Source organism: Apodemus sylvaticus, chromosome 17, assembly GCF_947179515.1.
Source record: "Apodemus sylvaticus chromosome 17, mApoSyl1.1, whole genome shotgun sequence".
NCBI classification, from domain to species: domain Eukaryota; kingdom Metazoa; phylum Chordata; class Mammalia; order Rodentia; family Muridae; genus Apodemus; species Apodemus sylvaticus.
The window spans coordinates 27556678-27581017 of NC_067488.1; the positions used below are offsets into that span (position 1 = coordinate 27556678).

At 49.9% G+C, this 24340-nt stretch overlaps 1 protein-coding gene across 11 annotated transcripts in view; it reads right to left on the reverse strand.

The window, feature by feature from the left end:
- Window positions 1-1742: 1742 nt before the first annotated feature.
- The window catches only part of Mtss1 (MTSS I-BAR domain containing 1), a 138550-nt gene continuing 115952 nt past the window's right edge, over window positions 1743-24340 (reverse strand). For 2 of the 11 annotated variants that reach the window (XM_052161617.1, XM_052161616.1), the window contains 8 exons: window positions 17023-17180; window positions 15719-15826; window positions 14134-14231; window positions 11963-12173; window positions 7499-7693; window positions 5979-6152; window positions 5415-5622; window positions 1743-3747 (listed from right to left, as the gene is read on the reverse strand). In XM_052161617.1, coding sequence (XP_052017577.1) covers window positions 3047-3747; window positions 5415-5622; window positions 5979-6152; window positions 7499-7693; window positions 11963-12173; window positions 14134-14231; window positions 15719-15826; window positions 17023-17180 — 1853 coding nt within the window. In that variant the 3' untranslated portion in view covers window positions 1743-3046. Of the gene's footprint in view, window positions 3748-5414; window positions 5623-5978; window positions 6153-7498; window positions 7694-8511; window positions 8632-11962; window positions 12174-14133; window positions 14232-15718; window positions 15827-17022; window positions 17181-24340 lie in introns of all 11 variants that reach the window. The other 9 variants (XM_052161619.1, XM_052161618.1, XM_052161623.1 and 6 more) reach the window with 6 other exon arrangements.

The following is a 24340-nucleotide window of genomic DNA, read 5'->3' on the forward strand; positions in this document are numbered from 1 at the left end:
GTGTACTCACGTACATAAAACATAATAATTCTTTAAAAAGAAAAAGCCAAAATATGCACGTGGTCTCTCAGTGATGCTCACAGTGCAGGGGTGCAGGGGTGCTGCCACTCCTGCCTTCATTCCCTAGAGGCTTTGCGATGGGGTTTTAGTCTTTATGAACAAAGCAGATGTGAAGCAGCTCAGAGCAGGCATGGAGTTCAGTGCCCTCTCGGTGGGGTGTGGGTCTGCAGGTTGGGGCTCAGGGGTCTAATGTGGGATGCAAACTTTTGACACCTGTGCCCCCGTTTCTGAGCAGTCAAAGGGAAGGAGCTACCAGGCCTTCTGAAGTATCCCAGGTTACTTTTTACAAAGGTAAGGCAACAAAGGCTAGTGGTCAAGCCTGGTTCATGCCCCAGACCAGTGTATGTGGAGAGAACCGCTGCCCACAGGCCATTCCACACCCGGCTCACTCAAGCCGGTGTTTTAAAAAAGTGCACACTGCAACTCAGCACTTGATCTCTGGAGTTCAGGACCACCCTGGTCTGCAGAGGTCCAGGTAAAGCCAGGGCTACAGAGTTGAAACTTTTTTTTTTTTAAGTAAAGCATTCCTCAACTACCAGTAACAACTAGTTGCTTTTAGGTTTTGGTAACTCACTGGAACTGTTTTCAAATAATTAGGCAACTCTAGCCCTTAAATCTCATAACTGCCAAAGACATAACTTCCTGAACGTTTTCCGAGCTTGGTCTGAGGCTCTGCCCAGGTTCTGACATTTGACTGAGACCCCAAGCAATCAAAGGAGACCTGAGAACTTTTTTTTCTTAGTGATTCTTTATTTATAAGGTAGGCAGAAGCAACTGTTACAGTGTAGAAGGGAGACACATTACACGCTGTTATCTATACAAGTTTCGAACAAAAACTGCACAGGGAGAGGTCAACTCTCAATACAAACTAGCAACTAAACCACAATAATTTACCTTTAGAAAGGGTTCGTTTTCAGCTGTGACACTGCTTTTACAATATGCAAAAACACAAACAGAACTACCCAAGGTGTTTGTCACATTCTTTCTACATTGAATTTGGCAACAGTTTATATTAACTTTATTCAGATTATACTAACGTTTAAAAACTAAACAAGTGAAAAGCTGTACCAACGTACAGTTACATCCATTCCTTTCAAAGGTTTAAAATACCACTTGTATCTACTAGAATGACCTTGCAGCGATTTCTGCATCTGCAAAAACCATCTCAAGCATCATATGCACAATGCATCAGCTACTTTGAGTCATCAAGATTGGCGGGCTAAACCACAGGCACTACTGTTTGCTTATAGTCTGTAAAAGGAGCTTGTTTTTCAAAGAAAAGAGCTTAAGTCATTTCTAATAATCATGCCTTTGCTTTAAAGCCATAACATAAAATGTCCTTTGAGCAATCACAGCGGTTTTAAATGTTAATATATAGAACAATGACTAGAGGAACGTTACTCTCACATCCAGTGTGGTTATGTGTTAAAGTATAAGATTATGTCATCAGAGGCTAGAGCCGACATGTGCAGAGCCCACAGGATCCAGCAAGTCTCTTGCCCAAACAGTCAAGCGTGGGCTGTCAGCTACTCTACAGCCGAGGGCCTTGCCTTTTCAACAGCTGTCTTTGAATGTGAGCTCTTGAAACCTACAGATCTCTGTTGACTTTAGGGATGGGCATTGTAACAAATTTAACTTCCACTTAAAAAAAGAAAAGACAAATTCACTTCTAAAAAACCAAGAAAAAAAAAAAAAACATTGCCTGAATTGAAATCAGACTCCCAGTTGACAGTTGACAGTAAATAAATTGTCTTTGCTCCGGTGTTTAGAAGCCAATCAACTGTCCTTATTTAAGGAAGGGAAGAAAAACAAGCCCCCAGATTGGTAAGCACATTGGCAAAATTGCTAGACTCCAAGCTGGTTACCCTTGATAAATCTGTTTGAATTTTTTTTTTTTCTTCAAAATATCTGGGCTTTTTAACGCGCCCAGCCTGCTGGGCACAGTTCAGTAGAAGGCATTTTCTATATCTAAGAATTCCCTGCTATCGTTTTAAAATGTTTGCACGTTTTCTGAATTGCCTTACCCCTTTGGATGTATCTGGATGCAGTGGAAGTGAGTCTAAGAGACGAGAAGGTAAAGGAAGGGACTATGTCTACCGGTGGTGGCAGCATGCGCAGGACTGGATGCGGGTGCTGTGTGTGTGTGTGTGTGTGTGTGTGTGTGCGCGCGCGCGCGCGCGCGCGCGCGCAGTCCAGAGGAATGCTGGGAGAAAGGAAGTCCTTAAAAAACCTTACAGAAACAAACACTGCAATCTAGTATGGCTTATTCGGGTGCGTTAACCATGAAGCTACTGGAAATTCAACCTACAAGGCTACTCTTAAATGTAACAGGATTGGCTATGTTGACAGTGTGCCCCTCCCCCGGCCCTCCCCCCAATCCCAACACAGTCCACCAAGTCCAGGCTTTACTCCTGAATATTGCTCCTGCATATTACTCCTGCGCTTCTCCTCCAGAACACAGTATATGCGAACGAGGGTTTCACCCCTTATCCGTTGTGTTTATCCATTAAAATAACTTGAATTTGCTTTCTAAACTAGACAACTACAATGCATCTACAAAAGCGTGAGGGAAGGAAAAAGAAGAACTTAAGTATGTAATCCTTTGTGAAATTACTCCAAGGTTCCCCCCGACCCAACCCGCCCCCTCCCCTTTAATGCTTTTAAAATTTTACAAAGACCTGTAAAAAAGTTAAATGGAATTTGGCACCTTCAGAAAAATCAAAAGGGAGACTAAGGTTAAAATATGCAGAAAGAAACCGTCAATATTTACAAATTAAAAGATCAAGGTTATGTCAATTACGCGTGTTGCTTTGAATTCTTATCTAAAGATGTTGAATACTTTGAAAAGAGCAGAATTCCGAATTTGCCTACAAAATCGTTTGCTTGATTATAGACTGGAATGGATCAAGACAAATTAGGCTTTGTTAATGAAAGAGTTCGTTCCCATTCGTTCCCACCGGCAGCGTCTCCCGGGAACTAGGAGAGCCTAAGAGAAGCGAGGTGCAGAGCGGTCGTTGGTGGTCGTTTTCTTCAGCTTCACGCCCCTCCGGATGGCATTCAGCATGTCTTCTCCCTGAGGACTTTCTCTTGGGCTCAGGTCTGCGGGGTCACTCTCTGGAATCAGGCCTGGGGAGATGGTGGCACTTGGGGGGTCCCTCTCCTGGTCTTCAGCCTCACTCTCTGGAATCGCCTGTCTGTGCTCCTCGGTTATACAGGGCTTTGGGCCTGGAAGTGGAGGGTTGGTCGGCGCTTGGCCACTCCACAAGGAGGAGGGTATACTGCTGACACCCTGGGGTCCCTCCCCCATGGACGGGGACTCGGGACTATGCTCACCCCGCTCCTCTGGCCCATCTGGAGGGGATGGCAAAACCCCAGGGAGGTCTGGGACAGTCGGGGTTTTGACAGGGATCACTGGTGTCTTGATCGGAATAGGACCCGCGCCCATGGTCCCTCGGCGGACAGAAGGCTTGGTGGAAGGGGTCCGTCGGATGGTTGCCACCCCTGGCGTGACCGCAGCGGGTCCGAGAGTGGTGGGAAGGCCGGCCGTTGAGGCCGGACGCTTGGCCTGGAACATGCGCCTGTAGGACTGGCTGATGTCACTGTTCCTCGGAATGGTGGAGGACTTGTCAAATTCTTGTTGCTCTGCCTCCTGGTCACCACTTACTGAGAAATAATCATAATCTGAAACTGAGGAGAGGATCTGATTAGATGGTGGAGGTCCAGGGCCATAGCTGTTCTTTTCCCACGCCATGCCCTGTGGGGGGATGGGAATCCCACTGGGCAGAGTGCACATGGCCTCGCCCTCCCCTGGCCTCGGTACCAGCTCCCCACAGGAGCCCTCTGCCCTGCTCACTAATGTACCCTGGGCGTCCACAACAGAGAACTGTGAGGTGAGAGAAAGCACCCCAGACTACTGAGCTGTGACAAAGCTGCTGCCAACGACCTCTGGGCTGCCAAAGGACACAAACTTGTCCACGGTTAGCCACGAGGAAGCTCTCACACAACAGTGCTGGCTTTACTGTCTCCAAGATAATGGACAGCCCAGTGAGGGCTAGCGAGGAATGCTGTTCCTGAAAACCAAGTGGGAGGGCCCGTGTGCTCGAGCCTGCTTTGACATGGCACTATGTTTGCCGGGCGGTGGTGGTGCACGCCTGTAATCCCAGCACTTGGGAGGCAGAGGCAGGCGGAATTTTGAGTTCGAAGCCAGCCTGGTCTACAGATTGAGTTCCAGGATGATAGCCAGGGCTATACAAAGAAACCCTGTCTTGAAAAACCAAAATAAATAAATAAATAAATAAATAAATAAATAAATAAATAAATAAATAAATAAATAAAATAAAAAATTTGCCGGGCATGGTGGCGTACGCCTGTAATCCCAGCACTCTGGGAGGCAGAGGCAGGCGGATTTCTAAGTTCGAGGCCAGCGTGAGGCTAGGTAATTCTTTGCTGGGGAGAGGTGTGGAGGGCTAGTGCTTCACAGGGGGTTTAGAAAACCCCAGCCTGTTAGCTTCCAGACACCAGTAGTACCCTCGCAGCTCTGCCTACTAAAGGTACGTCACCGAGGTATGCCACCGAGGGGTGGGAGGAGGGACGTCCTTACCCGAGAGTCCCTGACTCAGACCTTTAATAACCTGTGGGTTACAGGGAGCCTTTAGCCAAGCACCCCACGGTGATTCTCACTGTCAGTGTAGGCTATGCCTGCCCGTAGGCATGGTGATGAAGGAGCGAGGTGGGGTGTCCACCTCTGACTAGACTATGAATTTAGGGACTGGATTCCATTTCTTAAGACTGGAGTTATGTGAATTTGGTCAAGTTACTAAGCCTCAGTGTGCATTTGTAAAATGTGGATAAAGATATCTCTCCTGTGTATGATTGTGAGGATTAAAATGAAAAAGAGGCGCCTCACAGAGTGCCGAGCAAACCCGAAGCTGTTATTAAGAGCATGGACCTCGGGCTGGAGAGATGGCTCAGCAGTTAAGAGCACTGACTGTTCTTCCAGAGGTCCTGAGTTCAAATCCCAGCACCCACATGGTGGCTCACAACCATCCGTAAAGAGATCTGACGCCCTCTTCTGGTGTCTGAAGACAGCTACAGTGTACCTACATATAATAAATAAATAAATCTTTAAAAAAAAAAAAAAAGCATGGACCTCATTTTAGGGGAGCATGGCGCACGGATGGTGAGAAATGAGTAAAACGTGCTAATTTCGGGGTCACTCTTAAGTCTGCAGGCAGCCAGCCACCAGTCAACTACAGGTCGCTGCTCCCAAAGCACCCAGAGACGACAGAGTAATTCCAAAGCCCATCTGTAGCCAGGAGTTAGGCTGTGGTTAGAGCAGCTCGCCTCCTCCTCACCTGGAGCCGCCCGGAAATCCGGAGGGTAAGCTGGGCGCCTCGTACCTTGGGAGGGGATGGTATCCTCGGAGCAGCACGGGGTGGTGGTCTGGGTGCTGTAGCCGCTGGAGCACTGGAGGGAGTCCCGGCTGCTCCTCTGCATGTCCAGCTGGAGGCCCCGCGACAGGGCGAGTGTCAGTTCCTCACAGGCCGCCATCTCCTCACCAGGCTGCAGGACAGAGGACAGACACACAATCCACGGGGGAATATAAACTCAAGAGACCAGGGCGGTCATACGAACCGTTTTAGGCGGGACCCCAAATCGCTCCTGTGAGCGCCACATCTGTAGTCTTCGATGGCTACTTAGACCTGCCTAGCTCTCGTGCAGGGACTAGAGAGTTCTACATGCCTTACTACCACACGAGGATTCTCCCGTCTTTCACACACTGTGGAGCTGGGGATGAAGAGTGGAGATCCATCCCTCCAGCTGCTAGGCTATGTGGACCCTGGAGTGCAGGCCTGGGTCGCTGGTCCCCATTTTGGCCTAAGTGAATCCCAAGCAGATACAGAGAACAGGTATATCACCCTGGTGGCAGCTGACACGGTCATGCTCCTGGGTCTCTGCGCCTCTTCGGCAGGGGCAGGCGGTCCTCCTGTAGTGGCGGGTCCTCCCCCGTTGGAGTCGGCCTCCCGTTTCTCTTTGCGGCGCTGAAGGGTGTTCACCAGTGGCTGGTCATAGGGTCCTGGCTTTGCCCAGTCCTGAGTAGATCAGCACAGTCAAGAGCCATGGCCCCAACCCAGATGGAAGACTACAGCCCTCGTTCACAGCTGCCCACCCAAGGCAGCGCTAGCAGAGGCTAGCCCCTAGCCCTTCCGCCTGCCCACACCTACTAAGCACTCTCCCTCTACCTCCCTTCTTCTCCGCCCTGCCCAAAGATTAAAACCTCAACAACCAGGTAGGCAGAAGCTACCTGACAGCTGGTCACTATACACTAGAGCGTCAACCAGGGGAGAGAGAGAGAGAGAGAGAGAGAGAGAGAGAGAGAGAGAGAGAGAGAGAGAGAAAGAACACCATCTCAAGGAGCCAGTCCTGCCCTTCTGCTGGAAGGACCCACTACTCTCCTAGAGCAACTGAATGATTTGGCCAAGGCCAAGTGGCTGCCAGGGGGCACTAGCGCACCACCAGCCATTCTACAGGTGGCACCTGCCACCCTGGTACAGGGAGGCTCTAGGATCTGCAGCAGGTTTTGGGGACTCTGAGTTATAAGCTGCTCAAAATACTGGCAGCCCCAGGGACTGACTTCCGGCCTGGAGCCTCAACCACCCCGGTGGAAATCACTTAAGAGTTTGGTGTTTATGTTGAAACAAACATGTTTCAACATAAAACAATCAAAAGCAAAGTTCATGTGCTTCTGAGCGAGGGCACAATGATCCAGTGCATACTCCAGGCTGCGGCTCTGTGACTGCAGCAGGACTGTCATCAGGGGACAAGGTGGGCAGCAGGTGGCCAAGGAGGATAGTAAGGGCTTTGATAAAACTGCAGGTGGCCCAGGAGGGAATGAAGGCCCGAGGCTCCACCCAGACGCAGAGGCCAGCAGTGGCCTCCATCTCTAGTCTCCAGCCTGAAGGAAGACTCGGATTTCCATCCCATGTGGAAAATATCTCTAGCTGGTTTTTTTTTTTTTTTTTTTTTGTGCCCCCTGGGGGGGAGGGGCTTCCTGAGGAAGAAGGGTTGTGGGGAAGATGACAGAGTACGAAAATAGGTGTAGAGTCAAGGGGAGGTGGCGGGGAGGATGGCAGACCAGAACAGGGGTGAGCACAGAAGCCATGAAGGAGGGAGGAAAGGAGGAGCTGGGGAGGGAGGGAGGAGGGAGCTGGAGAGGGAGAAGGGAGGGGAGGAAGGAGCTGGAGAGGGAGGAGGGAGGGGAGGAGGGAGCTGGAGAGGGAGGAGGGATGGGAAGAGGGAGCTGAAGAGGGAGGAAGAGGGAGGGAGGAAGGAGCTGGAGAGGGAGGGAGGAGGGAGGGGAGGAGGAAGCTGGAGAGGGAGGGGAGGAAGGAAGGGGAGGGAGATGGAGAGGGAGGGAGGGGGGAGGGGAGACACAAACCTTCCAGCTAGGGATCTGAGATGACGGGAACATGCCGGGCCCAATGGTGTAATAATGAGCGTAGTCAGGAAGGTGGACAGAGGTGACCCGAGGGAGCAGGCGGGAGGCAGGCAGGCAATGAGGGAAAGGGCCTGCACCCACGGGCCCTGCATGGGACTCACTTGATAAACTAGAGTGAGAAAACCCATTAGACAACTGGAAACAAAAACAAAAAAGGGAGAAAAAAAAAGGAAAAAAAATTAATACAACAGGATGAGCGTAGAGATACAAGATGGCGTTGACACTGAGGGCACGGGGAAACCTGAATCTGTGCGAGCAAAATGAACACTAGTGCTCTTCCGCCTGTGAATGACGCAGCAGGAGAACCAGGGTGCAAAGGATGATGGGCTGGACACCCAGTAAGCACTCAGTCAGGGACTGTCTGGCCTGTGTTCCAGAAAGGTTTAGGAATCGACCATCTTCCTTAATTTGCAAGGTTGTTACTGTTTTAATTGTTTTTTTTTAACCAGGGACGCCTGATTTCACCATACTAGGAACCAACCCATCCCGTTGTGCACCCGGATCTCTTCATTCTAGGTTTCCCAGTCGGCACACTGCTCAGGAGGAGCAGACTCTGCATCAAGCTTGGGGGAGGAGGGGGAGATGGGGAGAGGACGGCGTGCAAACTGAAAGGCAGGAGAGCACATGACCTCTGACACGGTGCGGTGTCACATCCAACAGTCTTGTGGGATGTTCGAGAAGGAAGAAGGCAGAAGGGATGAACACAGACCCTGTTCTGGGGAGGAAGTCTTCACACCTCCAAATCTCCAGTCCCCTTTCCTCTCCCTCACTGACAGCTAGGGGGCCCCCCAGCTAGCCAGGCCCTATCCCAAAGAGGGTTCAGCTTCTGCAGCAGATCCTGAGTTTCCAGGTTCCTACAACTGTGGTGGCTGTGTGTAGAGCAGGCAGGTGGGGGCAGGGCAGGGCGGGAAGAACACCCCACCGTGGCCGCGACCCCGACCCCGGCCGGTCACCTTCTCTGTGGACACCCAGGCGCCCATGGTGGAGCCTGAGCTGACTGAGGTGGGGGAGCTGCACTCGCTCACTGACTGGCAGGTTTCCGAAGCTTCTGAGGAGGCCGAGCTGGATGAGTTCTGCAGCGGGGAGGGGCCACACGAGGGGACCAACAAACCAAACCACGGGCCACCCAACAGAAATCATAATTCAAATAAAGGAGGAAGGACGGGGCGGGGAGGGCACGTACAGAAAGGGAGACAGAGACAGACACAGACACAGAAGAGGGGGGATGAGAGAAGCAGACAGTAAGTTAAGGCTTTTTTTTTCCACCCGCACAGGTTTTAAGAAAGCGATGTGAGACCTGGCCAAGCTCTCGTCCTGCTGCATATGGGGCCTGCAGACATTAGCTGACACTTGTGCCTGGGAGAGCGACACCGGCTCACCATGCTGGACCTCTCAGCAAGCTCTGCGCTCTTGGGCACATGATAAGGATCCAGGACAGGCCTTGTAGGTCCGTAGGTACCGGACATCGCACAAAACTGTCCCTGGGCAGGCGGTGGCTGAATGATGGCTCTAATTCCTAGCTTCTGAGCGGGTCCAGCACAGCCTCTGTGGCACCTCCCGTCTCAAAGGCAGCCTTGAGGTTCTCTATCTAGACAGTGACTTGGGAAGCCCGGTGATACGTCTGTATTCCCACTGCAGCATGCAGCAGCTGGAGAGGCTCAAGTGTGGGTAACCGGTGCCAGTGCTGATGGCACTAAAGTCCGGGTGCCTGACCGTCTCCTGCCCCAAGCCTGGCCTTCTGACACTCTGCTGTAGCAGGGACTCTGCCTTTATGGTCACTGGTATGCCTTGATTCTGTGGCCTAGTGTGGTGTTTGTTTTGGTTTTTCAAGACAGGTTTCTCTGTGTAGCCCTGGCTGTCCTGGAACCCACTCTATAGACTAGGCTGGTTTCGAACTCCGAAATCCGCCTGCCTGGTCTACAGAGTGAGTTCCAGGACAGCCAGCCAAAGGCATGTGCCACAGCTGCCCAGCCTGGTGTGGTGGTTTTAATGAGAATGGGTTCCATGGGTTTATATGTTTGAATATTTGGTCGACAGTTGGCAAGACGGCTTGAGAAGGATTAGGAAATGTGCCCTTGCTACGGGGAATGTCACCAGGGACAGGCTTTAAGGTTTCAAAAGTCCACACCATTCCCAGTTAGCACTCTCTGCTTCGTGACAGCAAGGTTCTTGCTCCAAGTTCCTCACCGTTGGCTACAAACTCTAGCTTAACTCCATTTTGATTACATAGACCAGGCCCTTCAGCACTATGTATGCCTGGATCAACAGTCATGGAGGCCAGATTCACGTCTCTATCCCCTTCTCCCATCTCCAAAGGGTTCCTGTCAGGGACAGAGGCCCTTAGCTGCCCATCCTTCAAGGACAAAGCACCAAATGCATGCCCACAATCAGAAATGTAAAGGCTTGGATTTAATGCTTTCTCTCCACCCCTCTCTGCTCTGCCCAGCTGTGGAACTGTGGACTTCGAGCTCTGAGCCCAGTGTTTCCGCCTTGAGAACAGGATCAACAGTATCTCTCTCAGTAACGCCAGAGAGAAGGTGGAACCCTCTGGCTGGTGTGACTCGGGAAATGTCTTACAAGGGCCTCGTTACTTGATTGCAAGCGGCTGTGGTGTTGGAAATAGAATAATTCTCCTTTAAATTCTGCAGCATCCTTTGGCTTATTGTTACTATCCTGAGGCTGGGGATGTAAGACACTGGTTGGTCATGTGCCTGTGACAGACCCTGGATACCCAGCACCAGTGAAACATACAGTGAGCCTACTGGTGTGTGTGTGTGTGTGTGTGTGTGTGTGTGTGTACATGTCTGGGGAGGAGGGGGCTGGGTCCCACACCTAGCTCCAACAAAACATACAGAGGGCTTATTGGTGTGTGTGGGGTGGGGAGAGTGTTTGAGAGAGACAGAGAGGGAGAGGGAGAGAGAAAAAGAGAGAGAGCATCCTAATTCCATATCCAGCACCAAACAAACATACAGAAAGCCTATTGCTGTGTGTGTGAAACAGCCAGAGGTGGTCTCTTTTTCTCCTGCTCCCCTGCTTTTTTGAGACAAGGTCTCTCACTGAACCCAGAAATCACTGACTGGCCACATTGACTGGCCAGCAAGGGGATCCCCTGTCTGCATCCTCCCAGAGTCCACTGGGGTGAGAGGCGTGTGTAAGTGTTGAAGACCCAAACTCTGCTTTTGAGTGTCAGGCACTCTCCCTAGCCCCAGAGACTCCACCCTTGGGAATTAGCCAGGCAAGTAAGTACAGGCTTTCAGACGTCGGAGGCCATACCCTAACTTACTACCTTTTGCTCCCCTAGACATCACCGGGGCAGAAACTGTGCTTGGGCCAAAACAGACACATGAGGAGAGAGAAAGGCTGTGCTTTTTCAGCAAGGGTTATCAGGGTCCGACAGTGTGTTAGTTCTCAGTCCGTTAGAAGCACACAGAGCTAGACTGCACGCACACTCCGCACGGTGGCCTTCGGGGAAGCAATGGTTCTGCTCTCCTCCTGACCACATGCAGCTTGTTAGGCGCATGGCAGGCATGGTTTAGTGAGGCACATAATAGGACTAGAGGCCTTGGGGGCCCAGCCAAGGCTCCCCAGCCGAGACAAGTACCCTGAAAGTAAATGCCGCTCTCCTGGGCCTGAGCCTCTCTGTGGGAAACTGCATCTCTAAAGGGGAAACAAGAGGGGGGAGGGAGACCACCATACCTCACATGGCTAAATAACGCTGAAGAGTTCGGAGGGCCTGCACTTGCTAACCTTGACTGAGCCGCCAGGTTCTCTGTCTCAGCCTCCCTACACTCCTCCACCTTCCAGCAGGTGGCGCTATGGGACCCAACAGAAGGTGGTACCAGTCATGGCCTAGCATTGGGGACACTCAAGGGTTGAGCCAAAGCTGACAAACTGGCCCTAAGAAACAGGGGCCTCTAGGGTTGTATACACCACCACCAACACACACGAGAGGGCCGGTCGAGGCCTGGTCTAGTTCAGCGAGTGCCATCCAAACTATAAGTATGTGATCCTTCTCCCGGGTGCCAACAGAGTTATCCACAGGGGCTCTACCAGCCATTCTCACTGGGGTTGAGAGTGCAGGGACTCACTGTTCACCGACAGGGTCTCTGTCCCTGGGGAAAACCTGAGATGACATGAAGAGGGGGTGTCCCCATTGGGGTGCATAACATTACACCAACCTGGGTACTTAAAAGGATGCAAGGGAGAGAAGCCCAGTCTCTGAGGCTACTACTTAGACGTGACAACTTGCTCAACCAACACGGTATCTGTAACTACTACTGATGTTGAGATAGGCTTCCAGCCCAAATCAGAGGCTCTCCCTTAGGGGTCTATTTTAAACGACCCCTCAACAGTGGTCAGGGGACCCTGTGTGCCTGCTGCTCTCTGGGTGACGGGCGTCCTTACCTGGTTGGCAGCCTCAGGTGGCATGGGAGAGGGCGACTTGGACTGGAAGGCGTCCTGGGATATGAACCCTGAGTCGTGGGAGGACACACTGGACAGCCTCACGGGGGCCTGCTGGGCCAGGTTGGAGCTGCGGTACCGGTAGTGTGAGCTGGGCGAGTGGGAGTGGGAGCCGCTGGAGCGGGAGTCACTGCTGTTGACGCTGTTCAGGCTGCTGTAAGGGACAAGCAGAGGGGGCAGGCGTGGGGAGGAGGGGGCACCGGGAAGAAGGAGGAGGAGGAGGAGGAGGAGGAGGAGGAGGAGGAGGAGGAGGAGGAGGAGGAGGAGGAGGACAAGGACATCGAGGGGCGGCATGAGCGAAAGCACAAGAAAACATCAGCCCCTTTCCCGAAGAACCATACAAACCCAGGACGTGGTTGCCAAAGACCAAATCGGGCTGGCGAACAGAAGGCTCTTTTAGGCAAACAGCAAGAGAGCTAGGTTTAGGTCTCTGAGGTGACAACGTGACAGTCTCAGTATGCAAGCCCATACTTTTTACAAAAAAGCAAGGAGGCCCAACTCTACTGTGTCGCCTACCAACAAAACTGCGGGACAAACACTTGGAATATAAAGAAAGCAATGGGGGTAATCGCTTCTGCCTGCAGCAAAACCCCACTAAGTCCACAGCAGGGACATGGTCTCACATCCTTGGGTGGACTACCTAGGTCCACATGACCAGAAGCCACACAGCTAAACAGCACTGGCAGACACCCTAAGCTTACTGGATCCCATCTTAAGGTGGATCCCATCTTAAGGTGGATCCCATCACCAAAGTACATCGGCCAATCAACTTGCTGGGACCGAGTGCAAGCACTATGTATTTTATTCACAGAGCTGGTGGGTTGAGTCCTGGCTCTCCTCCTTCGTGGGTGTTTCCCTGTTAAAGTATCTGTGGGCTGGGCGTAACAGCACAGACAGCTTTCAGTGAGGAGAGTCAGTCGATACTAAGCTGCTTACTTCCAAGGTGAACCAGTAACTAGGAAAGGAACAATGGCCCCCACCCTGGAAGTGCTCTCCCTGCATTGGTCTAGAATGTGAGGGGCAGTTACAAAAAACCCCTGGAGGGGATGTAGCAGCCCAGCAAGCCTGGGGAAGCCTCACGGTTTGCAAACTCCTGGCTTCTGTTTTGAAGTTGATGAGTTAGGGGCGCGCACCGTGTGGCTGGCAGATGCTAAGATGCCTGGCAGTGATCTGTCAGACACAGGTGAGCACAGCCCAGGGAGCACTCCGCTGCCGAGGATGTGCACACCGTGGCGGGATACATGCTACAATTCTAGCCAGAAGATGGCATCTGGGGACCGAAAGGAAAGCTCACAGCAAAACTGCACTGCCCACGGCTCCTGTCAGTGCAACTGAATGAGACCAAGAGGAGAAGGCGGTGTGGCTGGCTCTGTGCTAATGAGGCGGGCCTTGCTGAGCCACGGAAACAGAAAAGGATCTTCCCTCTGTCTCACACAAACACAGAGCTCGTTAAAGGTGACAAGAAAGCAAGTAACATCTTCAGGGAAGATGTGCGGACACAGCCCCTTGACTGGAACTGCCTGCCACATGTATACCCGACAAGCTCTGGGGTGAAGTGAAGCAGACAGGATGCTGGGCCACATCTCCCTAACAGCCTGAGCTGGGCCCCTGCTCCTTGTATCTGCTTCACGGCCATCTGCTTTCGCTACATCGCGGTCTAGTCAAATGACTGGCGGCGGGTGAAGTGCTGGACCAGGGCAGGAAGCCATGTCAGGGGACGCTTGTACCTTTTGAGGACAGAATTAACCTTCCCCTCCACAGACCAAGAACAGCTGTCTCGTGAAACTACGTAATGGTCCTGTAGGCCCTGGGACTGTCCCTAATGCTTCTGTGTTTCCACAGGGAACAGTGTCAGGAGGCCCGTGGGATACAGCATGGCCAGAGCCACTGTGGCTTCTGTTCCGGCTACAGTTGGATCAACTTCTTTAAAAGGAAGGAAAGAGCCTACTTGCTGGTGGGGCACTAGGAGGTGGGGGTGACGAACAGAGACAGACGCAACAGTGGGCGTATTCTTTGCACTACTATTTCCTATTTCTAATGGGCCCCTTTTGGGGCTCCAGGTCACCGTCACATTAAGACATCTTGGAAAGCATTAGGAGGCCTGCTTCACTTACCTGCAGACACTTGACTTTCTGGACATGGTTGTGCTGGGAGAAGAAGGAGGCGTCTGATAGGACCAACTATAGTCCGAACCTTTCAAGTCCAAAATCACCTGAAGGGACAGAGAGCAGCTGTGTGAGGGACAGTTGGGCGGGGTACCACCCACACATCTCCACATGTGCGATGTAATCAAAACGTGACCCCTCGAGGAGGCGGAATTAGAAGAGAAAATGCATGTTTCGACTGAAGGGCCATAGGCCCTACCCCTCAGGGTTGCAGTCCTTCTGAGACGGGCAAAAAAACTGGGGTGAACGGGGTGGGGAGTTAGAAGAGGAAAACCATGAAATACCAGGAGAAAGGGAGAATCACAGTGATGGATTAACAACTTCTGGAAGCTATTTTTTAACACAGGCTAAAATCGGCAGCGTTTTTTTTTTTTTTTTTTTTTTTAGCCTGCAGCTCGGTAAAGACAATAATGGTTTTGGGTCTCGCTGCCTGCACCGACACCACTTGATGCTCAGTAGACACTTGTGTCCTATTTGGCCAGGGCTAGAAGCATGAAAACTTCCCCGAACCAATCCTATCGCAATCATTTCTGTGTGTCTCCCTTGTGACAAAGTGCCACTGAGGGTAAGGCCCACCTCTTGTTCTCTTAGACGGGCACTCCACTAATGTCTACTTACTGAGTCAACACATACTCGAGTTTAATACAAAATCTCATAGACAGAAAACCACAAAGCTTCCAAATTTAGCTTCCTAGCTGACTGTCCAAGCAGATAGTAAGAACTTCCTGCAAAGGGCTCAAAACAATGTGTGACTGGTCAGTTGTTCCCCTAAACCTGACTCTTCCCACTTGATATAGTGTGATGGTTTGTATATGCTTGGCCCAGGGAGTGGCACTATTAGGAGGTGTTGCCTTGTTGGAGTAGGTGTGTCACTGTGGGTATGGGCTTTAAGACCCTCATCCTAGCTGCCTGGAAGCCAGTCTTCGCCTAGAGGCCTTCAGATGTAGAACTCTCAGCTCCTCCTGCACCAGGCCTGCCTGGACGCTGCCAGGCTCCCATCTTGATGATAATGGACTGAACCCCTAAACCTGTAAGCCAGACCCAATTAAATGATGGCCTTGGTCATGGTGTCTGTTCCTAGCACCCTAACTAAAACATATAGTATTCATGTCACACACACCAAAAGAGTACAGCATTTTAAAATATGTCATCTTTTCCTCAGACGGGAAAGGTTCTCTTGAATAAACTGATTAACTCCAGAGAGGGCAGCAAGCCATTACAACAGGTGACACGGGGTCCTTTGATAGCTCACGGCCCAGAGAGGATGAGCCTGGATCTGGTCATGGATCACTTGACTGAAATCCTAGTGTCATTGCTTCTTAGAGCGGTGGCCTTGGTTTAGAGCCTCACCTCTCAGTACCTCAGCATCTTTCCCTTTAATAGTGAAGAGGAAAGACTGGCTCACAAAGGATGGGAACAGCACAACTCAGGGGCCATCATTTCAGACACAGCGGCTACCACACGGACAACCAGAGCCCTGAAGTCCGAACCTTTCTTAAGACTGGCCGCCAACTGCTTGGTCCCCGGTTCCTACCTGTTCGCTTGAGGAGGGCAGCTTGTGAGGATCCATGGTCAGGCTCTTCAGATCCTCTGATATGGTCTGAAGGTGGGTGATCTCTCCTAACATGGAAATCTCTTCCTCCTAAAGGGAAGCAACTTGTGTTCGTCATCCTGTGGGTTCCTTCGCTGTTTCATTCCAGTTCCAACCACGTCTGCCTGGGTCACTGCGTGACCTTTCCAACCATTCAGGAAAGGCATCTGAGACAGGGATCTAAGCTGAAGTGATATACATATGTTCTTTTTGGAAAGAGGAAGGGGGGAAAAGGTAGTCACAGAGTGAGTGACCTGTGTGCTGGGGCCGGTGGAGGGGCGCAGAACACGCTTACAGTACTTGGCCCTGCCAGTGGGCTACTCTGCCCATGGGCTTTTCAGGGCTCCGTCCATGGGCTGAGATGGCCCTGGAGGACCAACATGACTTGGGGATATTTAGGTCCAGATCTTTACAACAGAACACATGTGTTCGATAGAGCTAACTGTCCCCCTTCCTTGCCCCTTGTCCCATCTTAGGAGCTGGCAAGTGGGATGGCAGCTAGGACTGCGAACATTTCAGTCGCCTTCCCAAGAGCCGGTGGGAATAGAGGGTCCAGGTGCAGACGGAGGAACAACTCAAGTCTGAGAGTCCCGCTAGGGCGGGCGGATGTGCACCGCTCGAGCCTCCCTGCGGCCTCCGAGTGTGGGTGCTCTGGGTTTACTCGGAAATTAAGTGGGAGCTGATCCCCTGAGATGCCTCCTGGGGAATTAAAGACATAGATGCATGGGATCCCAGGCTTAGAGGTTTTAGATACAGTGGGCTTCAGAACGTTCGTATCTAGTTGACAGGTGTTGGTATTGCCCCGTAACTTTACCTTAAGATTCTATAACCACACCTTTGTTTGTTTTCTGAGGGGCGGGGGTGCAAGTGCTCTAGGTAGCCTAGAACTTACTGTACAGCCCCCGCATGCCTAAAATAGCAATCCTCTTGTATTAGCCTCCACATGGCTGGGATTACAGGTTTATGCCACCATGCCCAGACAGCCTCTACCTTAACTCAAACAAAGAAAAACAAAAACCAAAAACAAAAACAAAACCCCAAGTAAGATGAGCGTTGCTATGAACTGTGGATGAGGAGTGGGCCACGTGGATATGGGCTCCTCCCTGAGAACCTAAAATGGGCTTCCGCCATTGAGATTCAAGACAGCAGTAGGTGGCTGTCAGTAGGCTGGTGGCTGCATAAATCGGTAAGGAAAGCCCTCCACCCTGCACACAGTTCAAGCCTTCCAGAGGTTTCCACCGACTTACAATCACTGGCCGCAGCATGGAGATGAAGGCGCAGAACCGGCCGCGCTCTTCGATGAGTGCTTTGCGCACGGCCTGCTTTTCTGTTTCTTCCAATAGGAGATACTTATCGTTGACATCCTGGAGAGCGCTGTCCAACTGAGGCTGGATGTCACCTCTCCCTGTGAACGGAACAAGGCTATATAGTTAGCCTGCTGAAATGCTAGCTTCTAGAACAAGTTCCCTTCTCTGAAGTCCTTACTGGAGGCGAAGGCACCCTTTTCTAGGACTTAAAAGCATTACCCGTTGCTCCCAAAAGACTGAAAGCGGCTGCCTTTCTAGGCACATCCATCCCCTTCTGCTTTCTAACATCGAAATGGAGGTGTTATTTACATGGTTTATTTGCCACTGAGGAGCATCTCCTGGGATGACTTCCTAGCTTGCATGCCCTGGGCAAGCCTGCAGGTTCCTGTGCCTGCCTGCCCGCAAGCCTCGAGACACACATTCTTTCTTTAGTTCATCTGGAAGGGCCTGGGGCTGGGGAGCCAGGTGAGAGAGAGGCTAGGGACGTCTCCAAAACTGGACACAAGCTGGCTTCGTTAGGTCCACCTCCATCAAAGAGCCTTTGTTTAGGCACAAGTTTCAGTCCCTGAAGACAAAGGTGGGTTATTCAGCTCCTAGCCCTCGACCTGGGAATCCTTGGCAGTTAGTCTAACTTCCTACAGGAAGGGCTCCAAAGCCAAGCCTGGTAACCAGATGTCTATAGTTAGGTCTTTGTTGGTGACAAAATGAAGAACAAAGCTAAAGCGAGTGGAGCCCTATTATTTACTTATTTGACCACACCACCAGACTCTAGTTATCCGAACAACATTTTACTGTCTCCAGATAGAGCAGTAAGCAGTTAAACAACTCTAGAACAGGAATAGCTGTCTGTGAAAATAAAGTTTTATTAGAACACAGCCACACCCACTCATTTACATATGTGTCCCAGAGACCAAGAATATTTGGCCATTTGCAGAATTAGTCTTGTTGTATTTGTCTAGATCTGAGCTGTTGCTGGGGACACCGGGGTCACACATAGGACACTACCTCTTAAATTTCTACACTGGACCTTTGGCAAATAGGCTTTACCTACATTCAAACTAAAGAAAGAATTTCTAAGCTCCTTCAGGGCAAGGTTTTAGCCTTCCCCTGATATCCCTCAGAGTATTTACATGTGTAAATACTACATGCAAGTACTTGCTTCATAGTTTTAAACACCGATGGAACTGGAAGGGGGTGTTAGGGTTTTCCTAACTGTTCAGGTTGAAGAAGAGGGCAAACCTTAGAGAAGTTGAAGGATTCATCCAAGGGATGAATCAGGGATAAAGCCCAGATACCCTATCCTCTCTGTCCATTGTCTCAGGCTGAATGATGAATTCAACGGCCACGCAGGGAAGTGCTGGGTCAATGGCTCAGCTGTCCCCTTACAAACAACATGTAAGGCAGTAAGTACAAGCCAGCATTTGGTGCAAGGACGTGCAAAGCCAGGGAAGCCTGCCTTGGCTGTAGGAATACATCCTGTCCTTTCTCTCCTATGCAGATGGGCATGCTGAATCTGGACCAAAAACCTTAAGAGAACTCCGTAAAGCTTTAGACTTAATAAAAGTCTGAGAGAACAGTAGTTGTGTTTTAGTAAGGAAGAGCCACTTCTACAGGGAAGTCCTCGATTAGTGTATAATGGGAAAATCAGATACAGTCAAAACCCACCCTTGGAAATACTTTGGATGAACAAGAAGCTCAGAATACGCAGTTCTGTATATAGACAACCTTCATTGGCTCAAGAATGTGTGCAGCGTAAGGCACACGTAACAGCAGCGCATCTCAAAACATCCTCAGATGCCCCCACAGTCACCTTCCGCACGAAGCCTGCCTCTGAGAGACCCCCCAACTCAATGTTTTTAGACCTCTAAACAGCTAGCCCAGCACAGAGTAACTTGTTTTTCTGCTTTCAGCTTGAGAAAGATAGCCCACCCTGTTCTAGTTCCAAAGTTTAACTAAACAGTGCCCCAAGGACATTTGCTCCAGATAATCTCTAACCTTCCTTAAGACATAAACTATTGCCTGACTTCCTCATTCTGTACTTCCCCATTCCAAGCATGTTTTGTCCTCCACCCCTTGCCTTGTGAATTGTGTACTCCAACCCTTGTCTTGTGATTTTTTTCCCCTTTAAATACCACTGACTTCAGTTGCACAGGGTCCCACAGTCCTCTACCCCTGTGTGGTATATGGCTGTGGACCCCAGAGCTCTGGAAAAAAAGAAATCCTCATGCTATTGCATCAAGACCATTTCTCGCGAGTGATATGGGTGTCGCCTTCCGAGGCGCGGGGTACTGGGGCACCCAAGGTTTTTGGGGGTCTTACACCTCCTAGGAAATTCCCAATATTCTTGGGGTGACCAGCTCACCCAGTCTCCCGCTTACCCACTGCCGGTACCCTCACTCAGCGAAGAGGGGACCAGGCATCCAAACAACCCGTCCACCTCAATTTTGCGTATAGTTAGAGAACAGTGAAGCCAGGCTCCCCTCCTCTCCTGGGACGGTCCACTGGAAGCTCTCCCTCTCACGAATGTCTACCCTGCCGGGGCCCCACTCAAGGAGGGAAAGCAGGAACCATCGACGCTCCAACAACATTGGATTTCCTCTGTTCTCGGTGAAATGCTGATTCGTGCATGCAAGTCCGTGCATACAGAGTACTTCCACCATACAACCCGCTGACAGCAAAGTTCAGAAGCTCTTGGACACCTGCTCTTTCTCTCTGGGCTGTAGGGACAACATGACCCAGCACAGGGATGATGGGGCCTTTCCTTCGTGGCTCAGTCTCTTCTACACCAAACCAGACCAGCAAAACACACCAGACCAGACCAGTTCTTAACTTGGGGCTTGGGGAGCCAGGTTGGGGCGGGGGTGGGAGGAGAGGAGCATGCTGGGAGAGAAAGCAGATCTATGTGTGAATTTTGACCAAACAACTTGGATATGTTCTGATTACAGAGAATTCTATTTTTAATTTTTTAAGGATTTATTTTAATTGTATGTATATGAGAATTTTGCCTGCATGTTATTATATATGTGTACCATTTACATGTAGTACCCATTTGGGACTGAAGAGGGCATCAGAACCCCTAGAACAGGAGTGACTATTGATATGATCTGCCTTGTGGGTGCTGGGGACAGAACCCAGACTCTCTGCAGGCCTAATTTCTACAGAAGAAAAGCTTTAAAATAACAGACTAGAAATGAGGAGATAGATCAGTAATTAAAAGTGCTCATTGCACAAGCAAGATTGGAGTTCAAATCCCCAATCTGACAGTTCAATGCTGGGTGGGCAGAGCATCCCACATCTAGCCCCAGCCTCAGAAGGTGGAGACAGGACCCTGAACAAGATGTCCAGTAAGACTAACCACATGGTTAGATCTGGGTTTGACTTCTTCCGAAGAATATGGTGGGAGAGATCAGAAAAAGAGTACTGATGTCAACTTCTAGCTTGTACAACATACACATGTGCCTGTACACATGAATGCATATATGTACACCACACACATATAGGCGCATGTGCAGATACACACACACAACCATACACAGACACACACACACAAAGGAAAAAAAGTCTGTAATTGTAAAATTGTATTTTTCTTCTTGTCACAAGTTGTTAACACGTGTCTAGTTGTAATTTGCTCCAGCTATGATGGCATAGACCTCCAATCCTAACGTTCAGGAAGTTAAGGTGCAAGGGTCATGAATTAAAGGCCAACCAGGGTGTGATGGCTAATCCTGGCTGTCAAATTGACTACATCTGTAATGAACTACAATCCAAAAATGGAGGGCATGCCTGTGATCCAAATCTGGAGGCTGGAAGACATGGGTTTCGGACCTGGATCTTGACATGGGATGACACAGGGTTTTGATCCACATCTTGAGGGACAGTGGCCATGACAAGCTTAGGCCCGGGCAAGGTAGTACATGCCTTTAATCCCAGGAGGCTGAAGCAAGCAGATCCCTGAGTTCAAGGCCAGCCCAGGACAGAGCAACTATTAGATTCTTGAACTTCCCACTCATAGCTGCTCATTGTTGGGTTAGACGGACTGTAGTCTATAACTTGTTACAATAAAGTCCCTTAATAGAGAGAGACGCTCCATAAGTTCTGTGACTCTAGAGAAAACTGTCTAATGCACTGGGTTACATGCAGAGACCTGTCTCAAAAACAAAATACCGAAAAACCAAAAAAATAATGCTTTAAAAATAATAAGAAAGCAAAATGAGTATATCATCAAATTGGTAAATATATACTTATATAAATTACTCTGTGATTATAATGAAGTTATTTTAAGTATGTATTATGTCATAATTAGAGGACTTTAAAATTACAGCATTCTAAAATAAGTATAAGCTGTAAAGATTGCTCTAATTATGGTTATAGTGGAAAATTTTTCTATTTAGGATATATCAAACTAAAACACAATGATTATTTTTTAAATTCTCTAACATACTATACAATTATATTTATTTTACACACAGTATATACATTAAACATTTATATATATAATATATATTTTATATGATATATAAAACATTTGTATATGATATATATAACATTCATATATGTATACAAACACACACACACAGCGGAAGAAATTGTTTCAAGTCCCAGTTGGACATAGTGACTTTAAGATATGGTCACCTCCGAGCTCCACAAATCCTAAACTGTACTAGGGCTGACTTTAGTACGCCTGTCTCTTGGTATCCCCAGGGGACTGGCTACAACACCTCCCCTGATATGCCTAAGTCTCTGACCGAAATGATTGGGATTCCCTTCTCCTATATATGTCAATTCATCTCTAGATTACATGTTGTACTTAAAGCTCATGTTAGCAATAGTTAGTGTATTAGGAATCAGTGACAAGAAACAATCTGTGGACCTCTAAGAATATTTCCCCTGCACTGGCTTGGAACCAGTACCTACAGAGGGTTAATCTGCAAACGGCCGCATATCCCTCCTCTCAGCATCGTGGAGAGATGCACACCTCCCCCTCCTTAAACTCCTTAATGGGTTTTTTAAAGACTTTTATTTTGTATGTATGAGTCGTTTGTCCACATGTGTGTCTCTGCACCATTTGCATGCAGTTCCAGCAGAGGCCAGAAGAGGGCACTGGAAGCCCTGGAGCTGGAGTCACAGGAGGCTGTGAGTGCTGGGAACTGAATCTGAGTGCCCTCCACGAGGAGCTGGCGCTCTGAACTGCCAAGTCATCTCTCTAGTGCCAAGGCACTGACCACTCTCTCTCCCACACCAACTCTCCCCCTTTGCCTCCCTCTGCTCCCTCCACCCTGGCTAGGCCATCAAGATCTGTGACGTAGATGACTGCACGAGCTTCCATAGTGTCTCCAGTCGCCCTGGAGCTGGTCCTCCCAAGACAGCCCAAGTGGCTTTCCCAAGGCAAATATCACTACTCTCCCTCAGCAGCTCCAGCTGCTCTCAAGAAAAGTCCCACACCAAATGTCCCAGATCCTAAAGCTGTCCCTGCAAGGCTGGAAAGGGTCACTCACATCCACGCACAGGCCTGGCCTTCCCCTGACCCTCTTTCCTTCCTCCCGGGCTGCCCAGCCCACTTCCTCTTCCCCATCTGCTTAACAGGAGTTCACCCTGTATCCCTGGTTAATTCTACAGGCTACAGGCACTGTCCCCATAGGATTCTTCTTGACCTCACAAGCTCTTGACCCTTGTCCGTCTACCATGGGGCTCTCAGTCACATTTCCTGTCTGACCTCCCCTTAGTTATTTATTAACTTGAGCTCAGTCTGCCTGGCTGAAAGGAGAACCCCACGGGGGCAGAAACTGTATGACTTTGCCAGTTGTAGCGTCTCATTTTGCTACACTTGCCTGGAAGTCTACAGATAGTCAATATATCTCCAAAGGAATGAGATCCCGACATAGTAACTTCATTGAGTTTACTCAAGTAGCTCAACTATCAATGCCCTAGATGGCCTAAGAGCCAGGAAATTCTAGGACCAAGCAGCGGCCAAAATGGAGAGCGCGCTATCTTAGATGGCTTTCCAGACAAGATTCCTGAACAAAGAACTAACTGCATTTGGCCTTTCTGGTAAATTATAAATCACCCTAGCCTCAGGACAATTCCCCACAGCCCCGACCTCCTCTAGTGCCCAGGTCTTGATATTACTCATGCAGGGGAGTTCTAAACACTAGTCAGGAAACCCCGTGGAGTCCTCTGTGGGGAATCATAACTGCTTTCTGCAGAAAACACGCCTGGGGTACCACACTATCGTAAATGGCAGGAACAGCGAGGGCCAAAGGAGGGAGGAGGCAGGCACTGGGGTTGTGATTAAGCGAGGAGAATTTACAGAGCTTTCTGGAAATACCAGCATTTACCATGTATTCCCCTTCTTTACATAAGCACTGAAGGCAGGGATTGGTAGCTTTTCCCTGGGGAAAATGGGCAAAGCGTCCTGCACAGGACGGTAACTACCAGTGCTGAGCTACTGACAACACAGCAAGGCCGTCTGTCTGTCTTCTCTGTCAGAAACCCAGACCCACCGTGACTCCTGATCACACATCCACAGCTCTTCAATGAAGCAGCTAAACCAACAACTCAGGTGATCAGTGTTACCTGGGACTGTCCAGGCCCCGCCCAGGCCCCACCTAGACCCTCCCCCCCCCTCCCCCCCGCCCTGCAGCCCATAACACACACAGAAAGCTCAGAGTTGCAAGAGAACCTTGAAGTATAACCCAGGCCAAATGACCTGCTGGGTGCTGGTGCAACGGCCACGGGCCTTTCTTTTTCCTGAGATGGATGCAGAAGAAGAAGCCACCAGTCATCCTACAAAATACTTTCCTTCTACCCTGACACACATACACACTGACCCTGATCCCTACCCGTCACAAGTCAGACCTCAGCTCACAGCCACAGTGACCATAGGCGGTCCTTTTCCTCTCTTCCAGAGAAATCCTGGCACATCTAAGAACTGGTAGCAATAAAAGACAGGATATAAACACTGGTGCATGGGACACAAATGATACCACAGAGGATACAAATTGAAATGAACGTGCAAGGTGATGCCGGGAATTTACATTTCAAAAGAGAACCGTCCACACCATCCTATACAAAGTCATCATCTATGCGCAACGCTAGAAACAGGTTTGATGACTACCCAAAGAAAACATGCCTAAAAACAAGAAGAAATGCTACATGGAGGGCCCACAAACAGTCAGAACAGACTCTAACAGCCATTAGATCAAACCCTGCTATGTAATAAGACACTAACTGAACTGTCTCCTCCTGAATCTTCATACTG